Genomic DNA, 18768 nt, shown 5'->3' on the forward strand with positions numbered 1-18768 from the left:
TACATCAGATTTACACTTGTTGAATATGAAATTCATCTACACAATTCTCAGTTCAAAATTGCACCCCTAAAAGTGCATTACATTGTTTTTGTACAGTGAAAATACTTTTCCCAATCAAACTAAGTTACTTCACATTAAAGTGGATGTCACATAGTAGTTGGCATAGTAGTCCCATCAACTTGGCCCAATTCATGCCGGAAGCAAACCAAAACGACCCGTCCAAAAGGTATGGAAGTAGTGCAGGTAAACGGGGGGGTGATCCGATGCAGCACACGTTCCGCCCGACCGGTTTAGCGAAATATCGCTTCCTCTGTGCCCCACGGGAAGCGATATTTCGCGAAACCGGTCGGGCGGAACGCGTGCTGCATCGGATCACCCCCAGTTTACCTGCACTACTTCCATACCTTTTGGACGGGTCGTTTTGGTTTGCTTCCGGCCGGAGCTCCAAATAGACATGCCTTTTAACACTGCTACAATGTAAGTGTGTTTTTGACTTTTTTAATAAAATGTTATCTATGGTTTTACACTATTGTGGCCTTTATGTGTTTTCCAAGGTACCTGGTTAATCAAGTTTTTTATGCACTGGAATGAGACGGGGATTGGCATCAAGCTTGGCCCATCTACACTCCAACCTCAACAGTTACTACCTACATGCTTGTCTGGGGTCTTCTTTTAGTTAAGAGACCGCTGGAAATCTGGTAAGCGGATTCAATTGGCTTTGGTGGAGGATCACTGTTTATCGGATTATCACTTCAAGTTTTGGATTGCGATCTGTGGACTTTTGGGTTTTTCTTCCTTTTTCCACTGCACTGGTGAATAGGAGCTACGTTGTCCCTCTAAGGACTTTGGTCTTCTCATTTTCCTGTTTTTCCCCTTATTCATGGACATTCACTTGCGACATGATTTTTGGGCGTATTTATTTATTTTATTTAATTGTTTAGCGCATCTTGTCTTTTTTCCCCCATGTTAATACTGTAACGAAGCCTTAAACAACTTAATTCCAGTCTCCTGAATGTAAAAACCGAAGTGACGTCCCCTCCTCTCACAGCCACGGGCTGTTAGCGGTGGTCGGCAGTCGGCACACAGGCACAGCCCACTCCTCTCTGTTTGTGTGTACAGAGGGGGAGGGGCCGAGGGGACCTTCTGTCCATGTGCCGTGGCGCTGCAATGATCTGAGGTACTGAATGGGGAGGGGGGTGTTTGCACCTGGGGGGATTTCACTGAAGGGGTGGGGGGATGTACTAAGGGGGTGTTTGCACTGAGGGGGTTTTCACTAAGGGGGGTTTGCACTGAGGGGGGTTGTTTGCACTGAGGGGGGGTTGCACTGAGGGGGGGTTTGTGTAACATGCAGAGGTCCAGGTGGCTGTGTAATGTAAAAGGGGTGCAGTGATGCAGGGTGCTGTGTAATGTAAAGGGGTGCAGAGGGCTGTGTAGTGTAAAAGGGTGCAGAGGTGCAGGGGGCTATGTGATGTAAAGGGGTGCAGAGGTGCAGGCGGCTGTGTAATGCAAAAGGGTCCAGAGATGCAGGGTGCTATGAGATGTAAAGGGGTCCAGTGATGCAGGGTGCTGTGTAATGTAAAGGGGTCCAGAGGTGCAGGGGGCTATGAGATGTAAAGGGGTCCAGTGATGCAGGGTGCTGTGTAATGTAAAGGGGTGCAGTGATGCAGGGTACTGTGTAATTTTAAAGGGGTCCAGTGATGCAGGGAGCTGTGTAATGTAAAGAGGTCCAGAGGTGCAGGGTGCTGTGTAATGTAAAAGGGTCCAGAGGTGAATGGGGCTGTGAGATGTAAAGGGGTCCAGTGATACATGGTGCTGTGTAATTTTAAAGGGGTCCAGTGATGCAGGGTACTGTGTAATTTTAAAGGGGTCCAGTGATGCAGGGGGCTGTGTAATGTAAAGGGGTCCAGTGATGCAGGGGGCTGTGTAATGTAAAGGGGTCCAGTGATGCAGGGGGCTGTGTAATGTAAAGGGGTCCAGTGATGCAGGGTGCTGTGTAATGTAAAGGGGTCCAGTGATGCAGGGTGCTGTGTAATGTAAAGGGGTCCAGAGGTGCAGGGGGCTGTGAGATGTAAAGGGGTCCAATGATGCAGGGTGCTGTGTAATGTAAAGGGGTCCAGTGATGCAGGGTGCTGTGTAATGTAAAGGGGTCCAGAGGTGCAGGGGGCTGTGAGATGTAAAGGGGTCCAGTGATGCAGGGGGCTGTGAGATGTAAAGGGTCCAGTGATGCAGGGGGCTGTGTAATGTAGAGGTCCAGAGTGCTGTGTAATGAAAAGGGGTCCAGTGATGCAGGGTGCTGTGTAATTAAAAGGGGTCCAGTGATGCAGGGTGCTGTGTAATGTAAAGGGGTGCAGGGTGCTGTGTAATGTAAAGGGGTCCAGTGATACAAGGTGCTGTGTAATTTTAAAGGGGCCCAGTGATGCAGGGTACTGTGCAATTTTAAAGGGGTCCAGTGATGCAGGGGGCTATGTAATGTAAAGAGGTCCAGAGTGCTGTGTAATGTAAAAGGGTCCAGAGGTGAAGGGGGCTGTGAGATGTAAAGGGGTCCAGTGATACAGGGTGCTGTGTAATTTTAAAGGGGTCCAGTGATGCATGGGGCTGTGTAATGTAAAGGGGTCCAGTGATGCAGGGGGCTGTTTAATGTAAAGGGGTCCAGTGATGCAGGGGGCTGTGTAATGTAAAGGGGTCCAGCGATGCAGGGGGCTTTGTAATGTAAAGGGGTCCAGTGATGCAGGGCACTGTGTAATGTAAAGGGGTCCAGAGGTGCAGGGGGCTGTGAGATGTAAAGGGGTCCAATGATGCAGGGTGCTGTGTAATGTAAAGGGGTCCAGTGATGCAGGGTGCTGTGTAATGTAAAGGGGTCCAGAGGTGCAGGGGGCTGTGAGATGTAAAGGGGTCCAGTGATGCAGGGGGCTGTGAGATGTAAAGGGTCCAGTGATGCAGGGGGCTGTGTAATGTAGAGGTCCAGAGTGCTGTGTAATGAAAAGGGGTCCAGTGATGCAGGGTGCTGTGTAATTAAAAGGGGTCCAGTGATGCAGGGTGCTGTGTAATGTAAAGGGGTCCAGCGATGCAGGGGGCTTTGTAATGTAAAGGGGTCCAGTGATGCAGGGCACTGTGTAATGTAAAGGGGTCCATTGATGCAGGGTGCTGTGCAATGTAAAGGGGTCCAGAGTTGCAGTTGTGGGTACACAGTAGTAACAAAAAGATATTGAAGGATGCAGAGGTATGCAGGGGGCACAGTGGGGTGTTTTTACATTTTAACGTGGGGGGGGTGCCAGATATTGGATCCGGCCTGGGTGCCAAATGCTCTAGGTAAAAAATATTTGAAAAATGTTATGGGGGGGGGGGGGGGGGGGGGTGACACCATATTTTAACGCACCAGGTGACACCAACCCTAGTGACGCCACTGCCTGTCACCACTTATTACTGTCACAAGGGATGTTTACATCCCTTGTGACAGCAATAAAAGTGATCCAATTATTTATTTATTTTTTAAAACACAATATAATAATGTAAAAATAATGTAAAAATAAATTTGAAAAAAAGCGCCCCTATAAGCAGCAGACAACGCGCATACGGAAGTCGCACACGCATATGTTCAAATCACACATGTGAGGTATCGCCGCGGTCGTCAGAGAGAGACCAATAATTCTAGCACTAGACCTGCTCTGTAACTCTAACCTAGTAACCGTAAAAAAATTGATTTTTAGGTACCGTAGTTTGCCACTATTCCACTAGTGCATGCATTTATAAAGCGTGACATGTTTGGTATCTATTTACTCGGCGTAACATCTTTGTTTATTTATTTTATTCACTTATATATTTTTTTTAGATCTGTTTGGTTTATTTGTGTGGGTCAAACACACATTAGTGCTGTTTATATATAATTTAAATTCCAATTTCACTATCTAAATACATTATATATACTTTGTAACATCTTTCACATTTGAAAAAAATTACTTTTTTTTTTAAATTCAAAAAGTTGCATTTAAAATACCGCTGCACAAATACTGTGTGACACAAAATATTGCAACAATCGCCATTTTATTCTCTAGATTCTCTGCTAAAAAAATATATATAATATTTTGGGGTTTAATTTTCTAGCAAAAAATATGGATTTTAACTTGTAAACACCAAATGTCAGAAATAGACTTAGTCATGAAAGGGTTAATCTCTGTATCATCTGAGGCTGTATGCTTCCACTGGGTACGTGTGGGGGTTTACATCCACTTTAATGAGCAAAACAGACCTCCTGACCACAACTAAAACCAATTTTCTATTCCCACCTGATAATGCACACCTGTCTATACAAAACGAATGCCAACTTACCTACTAAATGTGGCCTTCTCATTCTTGGTGTCCATTGTGAGTCTGATAGTCTCATGTCCAGCTCCAGTGCTGATGGTTTCAGTTACTATATTCGTTTTTTCTTCCTCCTCACTATCTGAGCCACCAGAGGAACTACTATCTGAACCAACAACCGGGGCTTTCCTGGCTACACACACATTCCACACGCAGGGGGATGCAGTACTAACTGAAAGACAAAAAAAACACATTATGAATTACATTTAAACCTTTAAAAGGGGTTGCAAAGGTAAATTATATCTTCCCTAAATAGCTTCCTTTACCTTAGTACAGTCCTCCTTCACTTACCTCATCCTTAGATTTTGCTTTTAAATGTCCTTATTTCTTCTGAGAAATCCTCACTTCCTGTTCTTCTGTCTAACTCCACACAGTAATGCAAGGCTTTCTCCCTGGTGTGGAGAAAGCCTCTTGAGGGGGAGGGGGCGAGCAGGAGTGTCAGGACGCCCACTAACACACAGCTCCTTTCTCTATCTGCAAAGTAGAGAGGGTCCTGACTTGTCTGCTCGCCCCCTCAAGAGGCTTTCTCTACACCAGGGAGAAAGCCTTGCATTACTGTGTGTAGTTACAGACAGAAGAACAGGAAGTGAGGATTTCTCAGAAGAAATAGACATTTAAAAGCAAAATGGAAGGATGAGGTAAGTGAAGAAGGACCGCTCTAAGGTAAAGGAAGCTATTTAAAAATAATTTACCTTTACAACCCCTTTAACCAGTTACCGACCGCCCACTGTATATGTACGTCCTCTTTTTAAAGATGGATATCTCGGTAACGGCAGCAGCTGCTGCCACAACCGAGGTATCCATCTTTTCAGTGGGCAGTCCGGTAAACGATAACGGCGGTCTCCGCGGCGGATTCGCCGCGAGATCGCCGTTATCGGTGGTGGGAGAGGGGGGCCCCCCCTCCCGCGCCCTCCGGTGCTTACCGGAGCCGTCGGTTGCGGCGGAGATCGGGTGCTGCTGCCTGATCAGTGAGGACTCGAGTGAGGGCAAGATGGCCCCCACCCGTCCTCATAGCTTTGCTGGGCGGAAGTGACGTCAAAACGTCAGTCCCGCCCAGCGTCTTAAAGAGACAATTTTTTGGTTGTCATTTTTTTTAAATGACAAATTTTCCTTTTTTTTTTTTTCTTTTTCTTGCATTTAAGTCTAAATATAAGATCTGAGGTCTTTTTGACCCCAGATCTCATATTTAAGAGGACCTGTCATGCTTTTTTCTATTACAAGGGATGTTTACATTCCTTGTAATAGGAATAAAAGTGATACATGTTTTGTTTATTATTTCAGTGTAAAAAATTATAAAATCAATAATAATAAATAAGAAAACAAAATATTTTAAAGCGCCCGTCCCGACGAGCTCGCACGCAGAAGCATACGCGAGTAGCGCCCGCATATGAAAACGGTGTTCAAACCACACAAGTGAGATATCGCCGCGATCGTTAGAGCGAGAGCAATAATTCTAGCCCTAGACCTACTCTGTAGCTCAAAAAATGCAACCTATAGAATTTTTTAAACGTCGCCTATTGAGATTTTTATGGGTAAAAGTTTGACGCCATGCCACGAGCGGGCGCAATTTTTAAGCGTGACATGTTGGGTATCATTTTACTCGGCGTAACATTATCTTTCACAATATATAAAAAAATTAGGCCAAATTTATTGTCTTATTTTTTAATTAAAAAAAAGTGATTTTTTTCCAAAAAAAGTGCACTTGTAAGACCGCTGCGCAAATACGGTGTGACAAAAAGTATTGCAATGACCGCCATTTTATTCTCTAGGGCAGGGGTGGCAAACACAAGGCCCGCGGGCCGAATCCAGCCCGCGAGACCTTGCCATGTGGCCCGCGCAACGGGCCGTCCGTTGCCACTAGTGATGCAACGGAACGTGACCGATCCGTGATCCGCGGAGCGCACCGCTGCCTCAACCTTAGAAAAGGCAGCGGCTTCGGCCTAGCTCCGGAGCGGTCGGCCATCTTGGTACACCTGGCTCCTATGATGGACGTCCCGGAGATAAAATGCCAGGACCGCGGGACGTGTGACGTCCATCATAGGCACCGCAGACTCCAGAAGGCGGCAATTACAACCCTCCTTGACACCATGCACTAGGGAGCAGGATATGACAACACACCGGCTCAGGCGACTCTCCTCTCCTCCTTTCTGGCAAACTGGCTGCCGTGACACATTATGGGTGTATGTCAGGTAGGTCCATGCTACATGTAGGTCAGGTAGGTGAAGTCATTGTGTATGTCAGGTAGGTCCATGTATGTCAGGTAGGTGAAGTCATTGTGTATGTCAGGTAGGTCCATGTATGTCAGGTAGGTGAAGTCATTGTGTATGTCAGGTAGGTCCATGTATGTCAGGTAGCCCATCCCATCCTATCCCAACCCACCCATACTCCATCCCATCCTACCCCACCCCCATCCCATTCCACCCCCACCCCATCCTACGGCACCCCCCCACCCCATCCCATCCACCCCCATCCTGACCCCATCCCATCCTACCCCACTCCACCCCACCCCACCCCATCCCATCCCATCCCATCTCATCCTACCCCACCCCATTCCATCCCAGGGTGGATGGAAGGAAAGTGGAGGGTGCAGAGGTCAGATATTGCACACGGTCTATAGCATACTCCTGTATCCTGCATTTCGTACGCAGCAAACTCCTGAACCCTGCGCTCCATAAAACCAGTAATAAACAAATGCGGTCACAATTATTTATGATAATAGTGGACACATAGTCTTACAGATACAACTGGCCCTTGGAGGGCAACCATAATGCTAATGCGGCCCCCGATGAATTTGAGTTTGCCACCCCTGCTAGGATGTTAGAAAAAATATATATATAATTTTTGGGGGTTGTAAGTAATTTTCTAGCAAAAAAAACTGTTTTAGTCTTGTAAACGCTGAATCTAAAAAACAGGCTTGGGGGTTAAGTGGTTAAGCACAATTTGGTTAAAGTGGAACAAAACTCGACAATTTTATGCAATCTGGACATTTTTGCAGCTGCTTCTAAGGGCATCTGGCGTTTTTTCCTTGCCTCCAAACTCCCCTGCATGTTAGCCTGTGTGTCCATGCACACATAGGCTTTAAGCAACATTTATTGGCAGGGGCTTCAAGAGGCAGGAGAAAAATCCACAGCCAGTGCTCCAGGAGCAGCAGCATTGTGGTGCGTTTAGCACTTGAGCGTTAATTCATTTCAATTGCCAGAATAAATTATTCTGGCAAGCACATGGGAATATCTGTGACCGCCGGGTCCAGATGCTGACTGCGGCTGTTTACCACGTGATCGCTCCGTCAAATATGGAGGGGATCGTGATGTGTTGTCCACCAGGGCCATGTAATGTGATAACCACTAGGGGCCTTTCCTCACTGTGTATCAAATACGCTAATAACTTGCCCGCTTTCTCCATGTGTTCAAGCAGTTTTTGTTTAGAGAAAAATAGTTTTTGTCTTGCTTTTTGGAACTGAAGCTGGGTACTCTAGTGTTCAGTTTGAGCTGGCTTGCCTTTGCGGCAGCAAAATCTCATTTAGAGGATAGGTCCGCCATCGCCCTATCAAGGGTGCTGGCAGAGTCAGCCTTAATTTTGTTCATTCTGGTAGTCAGCGTGGCGCGAGCGATCAACTTAAAAGGAGTCCCACACCGAAGAAGGCCATGCCGAGTCGTCATTCTTTGCAAAGTATAGTTTCCATTCATTCGTAAGTTCGTCATCCTCCGGTAGGAGAGAAAGCCAAAATGGGTTTAAACGCCAAGATCTAGGTGGTGGTTTATTAACCGGAATGCTTAGAGTTATCCAATAGGGACTATGATCTGAAAGTATTCTGGGGCAGTGTCAGTCTATGAGATACGAGTATAAAGTCGATGTGAGACATAGAATTGTGAGTGGATGAAAAATTATGATTATGATTTCGTATGTGGGAACATGTTGTCTATTAAGTGGAAGGAGGAAATGAGCTTATGAAACTTAGTCTCGTTAGGAGCGCTCGGTGCAAAAGGAGTCAATTGTGCCCTGTCCAAAGTGGGGTTTAGTGTAGTATTAAAGTCACCCAACCAAACCGCAGATATGGCAGTGTGACGGGCCATAAAGGACAATCCCTCCTTGACTATGGTGATGTTGAATGGGGTGGCACATAAAAAGGCCAGTATGAGGATGGGTTTACCATCGAGTTTAGCTAGGACGAATACGTATCGCCCCTGTGGGTCCATGGACAATTCACATAGTTCCAAATGTACAGATTTAGCTATCAAAATTGAAACTCCCCTAGCATGAGACCGTGCTCAGTCTAGCCTCGGTCTCCGTCACTTGGTCCCTAAGCTTTGAAAAGTCTTGCCCGATAAGAGAAATGTCCATCTTCACCTCCTCAATTTGTGCTGTAATGGAGGTTCTACACAAGGTGATCGCTTCAAGCAAATGGTCAGTATCACCTGCTGTTCATTCTCCCCCCTGCCCTTCTCAGTGGCGTCATCTCCCTCCACTTCCTCCCCCTCCTGTCGGTGGTACTGTTTAAGTTTCGCCGCCGCCGCCTTCTGGGCCTTACTCTGCGACATAAAGAGGGAGTCTGGGGCAAAGCGCTGAGGCGCTCTGGCTTGTGAAGGTGTTACAACCTGGTTGAGTAACCTGACTAGTGTATGGGATGAGAGGCCTAAAGGGTGAAGATGGCCGCTGGTCCTCAGAAATATGCCCCAACCCCAGACTTTCCCAGTCACGGCCACACAGGCTGATGGAGGGTTAAAGGCCTGTGAAATCAAAGACTAGGTGCGGCTCAGTGTTCCAGGGGGAGTCATCCACGCCAAGCTGCTCAGTGACAAAGCCCAAACCCAGTGCTGGCCTGAGGAGTGGGTAGAGCAAGATAGTGTGTGTGTAGGCCCAAGCCGCGGCCTTTCCGGAGTGTAGCTGTGCGGCCTATGGGCAGCTAGAGGCCCACCCAGGTGGAGGGTAAATATGGTGAGAGGACCCAGATAGGCCACCAGCAGTAGGCTAAAAGTTATTGTTCCGGCCCCGGAGGCCGAGTGTAGCAAGATGGGCGCGACTTTCGCGTGTAGGCCGAAGCCGCGGACTTTGCTGAATGTGGCCGCCGAGAGGGACCATTGGTCCGGTCGAGCCGGCGAGATGATTTGGGGTCCGCAGATCTCGGGAAGAGGGTACACCGGGTCTCCAGGCAGGTGTCCAAGGTGCAATTCAGGATTTTCGGAGTGCAGGATGGTTAATAAGGAGTATAGGACAGAGCTCCAGTCACACACGTCCTACTCCATGCTGCGTAAGGTCACACCCCAGGGGTGTAGTGTTTTATTTTCTCCCATAGGTATTGTTTCCTTGTGTGCATTTGTGAGTGAGGCAGTGGGTCTTGAATGTAACCCGATTCTTCAAGGCTAGCCAATGGAGGGTCCTCAGGGACGGGGTGATTGATTCCCAGGTCTGGCTGCTGTGTTCTAGACGACTTGTAGATGCGAAATTTGGTATTTGGGGAGTCCAAGGTAGAGAAAGTTTGGCAAAAAAACAAAAGAACAAAAGCTGGACAGCCGCACTCCAAAATTTTCTTTAAAAGAGAGGTCTTTATTTTCAACTGTGCATACAGTCACTGCAAGCCCACAAAAATCAGTATGGCCAACGTTTCGCACTGGCGTCAGTGCTTAGTCATGGCTAGCAAGGTTCACACTACAAATGAAATATATACACAAAACATACAATCATGTGATGAAAAGCCCTGCCTACAGCAGGGAGGAATCAATTAAGTTAATCAAGCAGTAAATCAAACGGTACTTTAAACAGCTGAAATATGGGTTAAACCTCCCTCAAGTGTGTCCCTTTGTAAAAAAGGGAGAAAGCGTGAAAAACACATATTGATTTGTGAAAAACCTGTGTATAAATGAAAATCAAAATGAAATGACAATGAAGATAAACAAATATATAAAAATAGAAATACCCATAAAATTACTTATAAAGTTTCTCAAAATCAGACCACAACATATATGTATAGGTATAGTCTCACTTAAAAAATAAGAAATAATTATAATAATAAAAAAATTCTCTATTATGTGTATACATGTACATATATATATATATAGAAGCGCTCTCACCCGTGGTCATTTAGTGACTCAAAAATGCATAAGTTATTGGAATAAATTAGTGAAGCCAAAATAGACCTATTTTAGGGAATAAACTGTGAAATAGCAAAATCAAATAATAAATTGATGGGAGAATCGCTACATGAATGGACATTAAGTTAAAGTTCAATAGTGAGTAAGACCTTATAATGAATGAGTCAGTGAAAACAAAATCATATGGATATGATGTGCGTGAACATCATGCAGGTAATGACAACATCTGTTAAGGTGCCTTACCCAATAAATGTGATCGTGATGAACATGGTAACGGTTATTTTACCATTAGGTAGATGATGATCTAGTGCAAAAGTCTGAGGTCAAGTGTGGTAATGTGCAATCGATCTGTCTAAATATTTATCCATTCAGAGGTCTAATACATGAATGTAAGAGTATACATAATAAAGAAGCTGGTTATGCTCTGAAAGAGCAGACCAGCGACCATATACATATAAGTGTTGGGTTTTTTTTTTTTTTTTTTATATATATATTTTTTTATTTATTATCCGGTTAAGGAACTGTGTGAGTGACCTCGCACAAGTAAAGAGTGTGAATAGACATCTCTATACGTTAAAAAGACATAATAGTCGCGAGGGCAAATGTAAATAAGAATACAAGCAAGTATGGATATGATCCTGCATGAAAGTCCGGTGTCAATCATCGATATTAAAAATAAAAATAAAAAGATTATTATACCGAACCGGACAATCAATTGGATCTTATAAGGAACGGGGCTAGCACATGAATAGAAAAGAAATTCAAACAGATAAATAAACAAGTGCGCAAAAAGCCCGAGAACCTGTGCAATGGTGTGGCACCTGGTTATATATGACAAGGGACAAGGGTCGACATAAGTCAAACTGTCTATAATGGTACCTCATCAGCCATACAATGAAACCAGTATAGCGTACTGCTCCTAAAACCCAGGGGAAAAATAAAGAAAAAGGAAACAAAGATTAAAGAGGTATAAAAACGCAAAATTGCGAATAGGTATATCTAAAATAGGTTTTTATATAGTATATGTATAATGAGGGACGAATACAATACCCATATGAATATGGGATGTGTAACATAGATTGTATAGAAATGTGTATGCTTCATAATGAAGCGCTAATTGAACCTAGGGGTGGGGGGGGGGATATATTATGAGAGGTAGATGAAAAATGATGCAGGATGCACTAATAATATTGGTGAAGGTGAAGCTGTGTAATGTGTCTCCAATTACAGTAGAAGAAGACTTGTATATGTTATCACCTCCAGATATGGCATCAATCCAACCGCTAATGCCTGATTAAAAATAATGTTTAATGCATAACCTGCATGTTCACCCGACAAAAAACCCCCCCCTCCCAAAACCCCCGTAGAGCCCTCGTACCCTGTATATTAACAGGCCACACGAGAACCCATATATTAATTTATGGTGTCTTGATAAAAATTATTACCAAGAGCCATATGGTGACCCGCCTGTTCGTGAATGAGATATGCAAAGTATGGACAGTGCAAAGGTGAGCAAAATTGCATAATTATGTAAATATGAATGTAGTCTCAAACTTAAATTGGGGAAGTTATACTGAAACCCGTATGGTAGCCCACCTGCCGAAATAAACAGCAGGTGAGCAGCAAGTGGGTAATGTAAATGAGTTTACCATTAACAACTTGGGTGTAAACCATAGGAACAAGTAATAGAGCCTCAACAAATCAAAAAAGACACTTTGTGTTCCCACAAGATGACAAGTATAATATTGGGTGTGGGAACATGGTTATGTACGTGTGATGATAAATACATTAGAAAAAGAGGACAAAAACAGTGAGTATGCCAAGCAGAGGGGAGGGGGGGGGAGAGAGATGTTACTCTCAATCATGGAAATGGGAAACATCCCAATCAAAGTTGAGGCCCCAAGGCTGTCTAGAATTGAGGTGAAATATCCAATATACCTCCCGTTTACAAAGAAGTTTGAATCTGTCCCCCCCTCTAACCGGACACACAATCCTCTCAATACCCTGTATGGACAGGCTGGAAATGTTTTTGTCATGTACGTTGTTCCAGTGCCTGGCTACATTGGTATTGTGATTTTTGTCAATGTCGTACAGATGGTCACTGAGTCTGTCACGTAGTCTTCTAATGGTCCTACCAACATATTGGACATTGCAGATGTTGCAAGTAATTACATAAACCACAAACTTAGTGTTGCAGTTTATGTATTGCTTAATGTAAAAATTTCTGCCACTGGAGCATGACCGTATAACTTTACCAGCTCCCATTAGGGGGCAGTATCTGCACCCATTGGTGCCGCACTTGAAGGTGCCCACAAAGTCCAACCAAGTTGAAGAAGTGGGTTTGGACTCAAAGAGACTAGGTGAGAGAACCCCCCCCAATGTGGGGGCTCGACGACTGACCGTCTTAATACCCTTCGACAGAATGGATGTGTAAGACGCATCACTATACAGTACAGGCAAATATTTGATAATGATCTGCTTAATTTTGTAAAATTCCATACTGTAAGAGGTAGAAAAGATCGGAGCTGGCTCATTGTTCATGGAGTTGGGAGATCTAGATCTAGATCTCCTGTTGTCCAAAAGTGAGTCTCTTGGAATGGCATTAACCCTACGAAGGGCATTGTTGACCACAGTGGCAGAGTATCCCCTGTCTTTAAACCTATGAGCCATTTCAAGAGCTTCACTCGTAAAATCCACTGTGTATCAAATACGCTAATAACTTGCCCGCTTTCTCCATGTGTTCAAGCAGTTTTTGTCTAGAGAAAAATAGTTTTTGTCTTGCTTTTTGGAACTGAAGCTGGGTACTCTAGTGTTCAGTTTGAGCTGGCTTGCCTTTGCGGCAGCAAAATCTCACTCAGAGGATAGGTCCGCCATCGCCCTATCAAGGGTGCTGGCAGAGTCAGCCTTAATTTTGTTCATTCTGGTAGTCAGCGTGGCGCGAGCGATCAACTTAAAAGGAGTCCCACACCGAAGAAGGCCATGCCGAGTCGTCATTCTTTGCAAAGTATAGTTTCCATTCATTCGTAAGTTCGTCATCCTCCGGTAGGAGAGAAAGCCAAAATGGGTTTAAACGCCAAGATCTAGGTGGTGGTTTATTAACCGGAATGCTTAGAGTTATCCAATAGGGACTATGATCTGAAAGTATTCTGGGGCAGTGTCAGTCTATGAGATACGAGTATAAAGTCGATGTGAGACATAGAATTGTGAGTGGATGAAAAATTATGATTATGATTTCGTATGTGGGAACATGTTGTCTATTAAGTGGAAGGAGGAAATGAGCTTATGAAACTTAGTCTCGTTAGGAGCGCTCGGTGCAAAAGGAGTCAATTGTGCCCTGTCCAAAGTGGGGTTTAGTGTAGTATTAAAGTCACCCAACCAAACCGCAGATATGGCAGTGTGACGGGCCATAAAGGACAATCCCTCCTTGACTATGGTGATGTTGAATGGGGTGGCACATAAAAAGGCCAGTATGAGGATGGGTTTACCATCGAGTTTAGCTAGGACGAATACGTATCGCCCCTGTGGGTCCATGGACAATTCACATAGTTCCAAATGTACAGATTTAGCTATCAAAATTGAAACTCCCCTAGCATGAGACCGTGCTCAGTCTAGCCTCGGTCTCCGTCACTTGGTCCCTAAGCTTTGAAAAGTCTTGCCCGATAAGAGAAATGTCCATCTTCACCTCCTCAATTTGTGCTGTAATGGAGGTTCTACACAAGGTGATCGCTTCAAGCAAATGGTCAGTATCACCTGCTGTTCATTCTCCCCCCTGCCCTTCTCAGTGGCGTCATCTCCCTCCACTTCCTCCCCCTCCTGTCGGTGGTACTGTTAAAGTTTCGCCGCCGCCGCCTTCTGGGCCTTACTCTGCGACATAAAGAGGGAGTCTGGGGCAAAGCGCTGAGGCGCTCTGGCTTGTGAAGGTGTTACAACCTGGTTGAGTAACCTGACTAGTGTATGGGATGAGAGGCCTTAAGGGTGAAGATGGCCGCTGGTCCTCAGAAATATGCCCCAACCCCAGACTTTCCCAGTCACGGCCACACAGGCTGATGGAGGGTTAAAGGCCTGTGAAATCAAAGACTAGGTGCGGCTCAGTGTTCCAGGGGGAGTCATCCACGCCAAGCTGCTCAGTGACAAAGCCCAAACCCAGTGCTGGCCTGAGGAGTGGGTAGAGCAAGATAGTGTGTGTGTAGGCCCAAGCCGCGGCCTTTCCGGAGTGTAGCTGTGCGGCCTATGGGCAGCTAGAGGCCCACCCAGGTGGAGGGTAAATATGGTGAGAGGACCCAGATAGGCCACCAGCAGTAGGCTAAAAGTTATTGTTCCGGCCCCGGAGGCCGAGTGTAGCAAGATGGGCGCGACTTTCGCGTGTAGGCCGAAGCCGCGGACTTTGCTGAATGTGGCCGCCGAGAGGGACCATTGGTCCGGTCGAGCCGGCGAGATGATTTGGGGTCCGCAGATCTCGGGAAGAGGGTACACCGGGTCTCCAGGCAGGTGTCCAAGGTGCAATTCAGGATTTTCGGAGTGCAGGATGGTTAATAAGGAGTATAGGACAGAGCTCCAGTCACACACGTCCTACTCCATGCTGCGTAAGGTCACACCCCAGGGGTGTAGTGTTTTATTTTCTCCCATAGGTATTGTTTCCTTGTGTGCATTTGTGAGTGAGGCAGTGGGTCTTGAATGTAACCCGATTCTTCAAGGCTAGCCAATGGAGGGTCCTCAGGGACGGGGTGATTGATTCCCAGGTCTGGCTGCTGTGTTCTAGACGACTTGTAGATGCGAAATTTGGTATTTGGGGAGTCCAAGGTAGAGAAAGTTTGCATAGTTAAGTTGAGAATTGATGATTGTTCCAACTACTACTGCTATGTCCTCTTCCGGGGAGAAGGTAGTGAGATCCGCTGACTACGGATCCTATTTGTGCATCCATAGTCATGTCTGAGTCAAAGATGACTCAGAGACTTTTGACTTTGGTGCTTGGGGTGATTATTTGACCAAGGATGGTGGGTGGTTGTGCATGTTGTCCTAGATTTTTTCTTTTGGTTTGCGTGGAGAAAGAAGTTCTGTTTTGGAGCCATTAAGTTTGAGGGAGCTCTCCGTCATCCAATTATCGATCAATAAGAGGCAATTTTCAAGTGCGTGCTATTGGTCTTTTTTGTCGGTGATGCGAAGGTAAAGTTGAGTGTCATCAGCATAGGAGTGATAGAGCAGGTCCTGTTTGCTGATGATTTTGAGTGGGCGGAGGTAGATGTGGAAGAGCATGGGCGATAGGGGGTGATCTTTGAGGGACTCCGCATGTAATTGTATGTGCTTCTGAAGTGAAGGATCCTAGTTTCACTGTCTGGGATCGATTCTCTAAGAAAGATGCGAACCCCTCTGTACCGATCGGTACAGTGTGAGCAGAGAATGGTTGCAGCAGCGCTGTGGGCTTGATCTGTAGTGCCCACATCGCTGCTCTGGCAACTGTAGCCTCATCCAGCCATCCCATCTATCCATCCCTCTGTATTACTCATCAATGCTCAGCCATCCCATCCATACTCCGCAGTACCCAGCCTCTGTATGTGGCCAGGATGTGGAAAAGTTTTACACATGTAGTATCGACGTACTCAGTAGGAGACTCCTAAGTCTCTGAGACAAAGACCAAATTATATACACCAATTTGGGTTATTTTTACCAAAGATATGTAGCAGTATAACATTTTGGCAAAATTTATGAAGAAAAATTAATATTTGCAAAATTCTGCGACACCATGACTCTCCAAATTGTTTTTTATTTAACTAACCAGGTTACTGACCTGTTGCCAATTAACCTAATTAGTTGCAAAATGTTCTTCCAGCTCTTCCTTGTTCGTATCACTTGCTTTGCTAACTTTTTGTTGCCCTGTCCCAACTTTTTTGGTATGTGTTGCCGCTTAAATTTCACAATTACCATATTTGTATCTTAAAATGATAAATTTTCTTAGCTTAAAAATTGGTTCGTTTTCTATTGTAAATAAAATATGGGCTTATGAGATTTTCAAATCACTGCATTCGGTTTTTATGTAGCTTTTTTCACAGCGTGCCAACTTATTATGAATCAGGGTTGTTTTGAGCTAGATAAGCCCGTTACCTTGCACACGGAGCAATGGATTTCTCGATAAGGCCCCTTTCACACGGGCGGACCGTTCAGCTGACCATGTCAGCTGACATCCGATCCGCTAAAATCAGACGTATGGCGATACGTTTGCCATCCTTCCGGGCAGATCGGATGAAAACGGACATGCTGTCCGTTTTAGTCCGATCTCTCCATAGCAAGCAGCTGCGCTCGACAAGCCCCTCCCCGCTTAGTGAGAAGAGAGGGACCTGTCATCCATCTGATCAGCAGCGATCAACGGAGAGATCTCCCACTGAGCTGGCGGACGCTGCTGCAACGGATCCGCACAGTGTGAATGAGGCCTAAGATGTTTAGGAGCTTGGAGTGGTGCAGTTTTTTGTTGGCATTTCAAAGTGCAAGTAATACTTACAGAATTTTTCCTGACTCTGTTTGGTGTGTCCCTCAGAGCCACTGCTCTCTGTATCCACTGGAGAACTACACCGGGGTCCAGACTCTGAGCTATGGAGAAAGAATAAAAGGCATCAGTGAGTGAAAGCAGCATATGTATCTCTTCAAACAAATCATGAATCAGTTGAAAGAAAAATGTAATCTAGTGATGTGTGGTAAAAGGCCAAGAAAGAGGCAATTACACGTACTGTTGACAGTAGGGTTGCCACCTCATCCCTTTAAAACAGAACACATATGAATTACACAGGTTCTGTGGCTAATTAAGGTGGTAATTAGACTCATTTGGTGCCTTACCTGCATTAAATCAGCCACAGAACCTGTGTAATTCATATGTGTTCTGTTTTAAAGGGATGAGGTGGCAACCCTAGTTGACAGGCACCCAACAGGACAGCACACCGACTATGCATTTTATCTGTATAGATCATTTAGAGACCTTTCACTAGTTAAGAAAATTGTCACACCGGCAGTTATAGCATAGTGGCTGTGAGTGATCAGGTGTGTAAACACCAGAGAAGTCTTCCCATAGCAATAGCTGTAAAGTCACATACAGTACATAAGGCTTTAAAATTGTTCATTTAGCAGGAACTGCCGACACCAACAAAGCACCCCAGTGTCTTCTTGTCTAAAAGACTGTACTGAACAAAACGGCACATAACACATACCCCTGCTCACTAGCTCAAATGTTGCACGGTATGATCAAGTCGAGCTAGTGACTGAAATATGCGGCTTTAAAGCGGGGGTTCACCCTTAGAGGGCACTTTTCCCCCTTAGATTCCTGCTCGTTTTTACTAGGGGAACCGGCTATTTATTTTAAAATATGTGCAGTACTTACCCGTTTACGAGATGCATCCTCTCCGTCGCTTCCGGGTATGGGCTTCGGGAATGGGCGTTCCTTCTTGATTGACAGTCTTCCGAGAGGCTTCCGACGGTCGCATCCATTGCGTCACGATTTTCCGAAAGAAGCCGAACGTCGGTGCGCAGGCGCAGTATAGAGCCGCACCGACGTTCGGCTTCTTTCGGCTACGAGTGACGCGATGGATGCGACCGTCGGAAGCCTCTCGGAAGACTGTCAATCAAGAAGGAACGCCCGCTCCCGAAGACCCATACCCGGAAGCGACGGAAGAAGATGCAGCTCGAAAACGGGTAAGTACTGCTCATATTTTACTACAAATAGCCGATTCCCCTAGACCGAACGAGCAGGAACCTTATGGGAGAAAAAAAAAAATTTCATAAATGGGTGAACTCCCGCTTTAATATCACATGAGGCTTTTCATCCAGTGCTCACATGTACAAGTCCTTACACCAGGGGTGCCCAACCAGTGGCCCACGGAGCCTTCTGATGTGGCCCGCGACCTCCTACTCTGGGATAGAATAGAATGCTGTTACTAAAGGTCAGTTTATATTACTAAAATCACAATTTATATGTGGGCTTATCTGTTATGCATTGTTTACTGGGCTGCTTTCAAACTGATCCACAGATGCAGAGCAGTTTACCTGCGGGTTACCTGCACTGATCCATAGACTTCTGTTATTACCTGCGAGTTTGGTGAGCTTTCTGAAAGTGCACCAAACCTGCAGAATATACTAGAAGTCTATGTGCAGGAAAGCCAAAGGGTACACTGTGTTGCATCCACGGTGTCGATAAACCGCAGCGCATCAGTGTGAAAGCAGCCTTAGGGCCCCTTTCACATGGTTAGTCCGGCAGTCCGAACCAATTGCACCCTCCATTCACCTCTAAATAGTGGCAGACATAAACCGACTTGTGTTCTATCTCTAATCCAATCTGCTA

The 18768-nt window shown here is 45.5% G+C and overlaps 1 protein-coding gene across 3 annotated transcripts in view; it reads right to left on the minus strand.

The window, feature by feature from the left end:
- Window positions 1-18768, minus strand: part of PPP6R2 (protein phosphatase 6 regulatory subunit 2) — a 167103-nt gene that overhangs the window by 22883 nt on the left and 125452 nt on the right. For all 3 annotated transcript variants that reach the window (XM_040343188.1, XM_040343190.1, XM_040343189.1), the window contains exons 21-22: window positions 16942-17030; window positions 4327-4531 (exon numbers count right to left, since the gene is read on the minus strand). In XM_040343188.1, coding sequence (XP_040199122.1) covers window positions 4327-4531; window positions 16942-17030 — 294 coding nt within the window. The remainder of the gene's footprint in view (window positions 1-4326; window positions 4532-16941; window positions 17031-18768) is intronic.

Source organism: Rana temporaria, chromosome 3 (genome assembly GCF_905171775.1).
Source record: "Rana temporaria chromosome 3, aRanTem1.1, whole genome shotgun sequence".
NCBI lineage: Eukaryota > Metazoa > Chordata > Amphibia > Anura > Ranidae > Rana > Rana temporaria.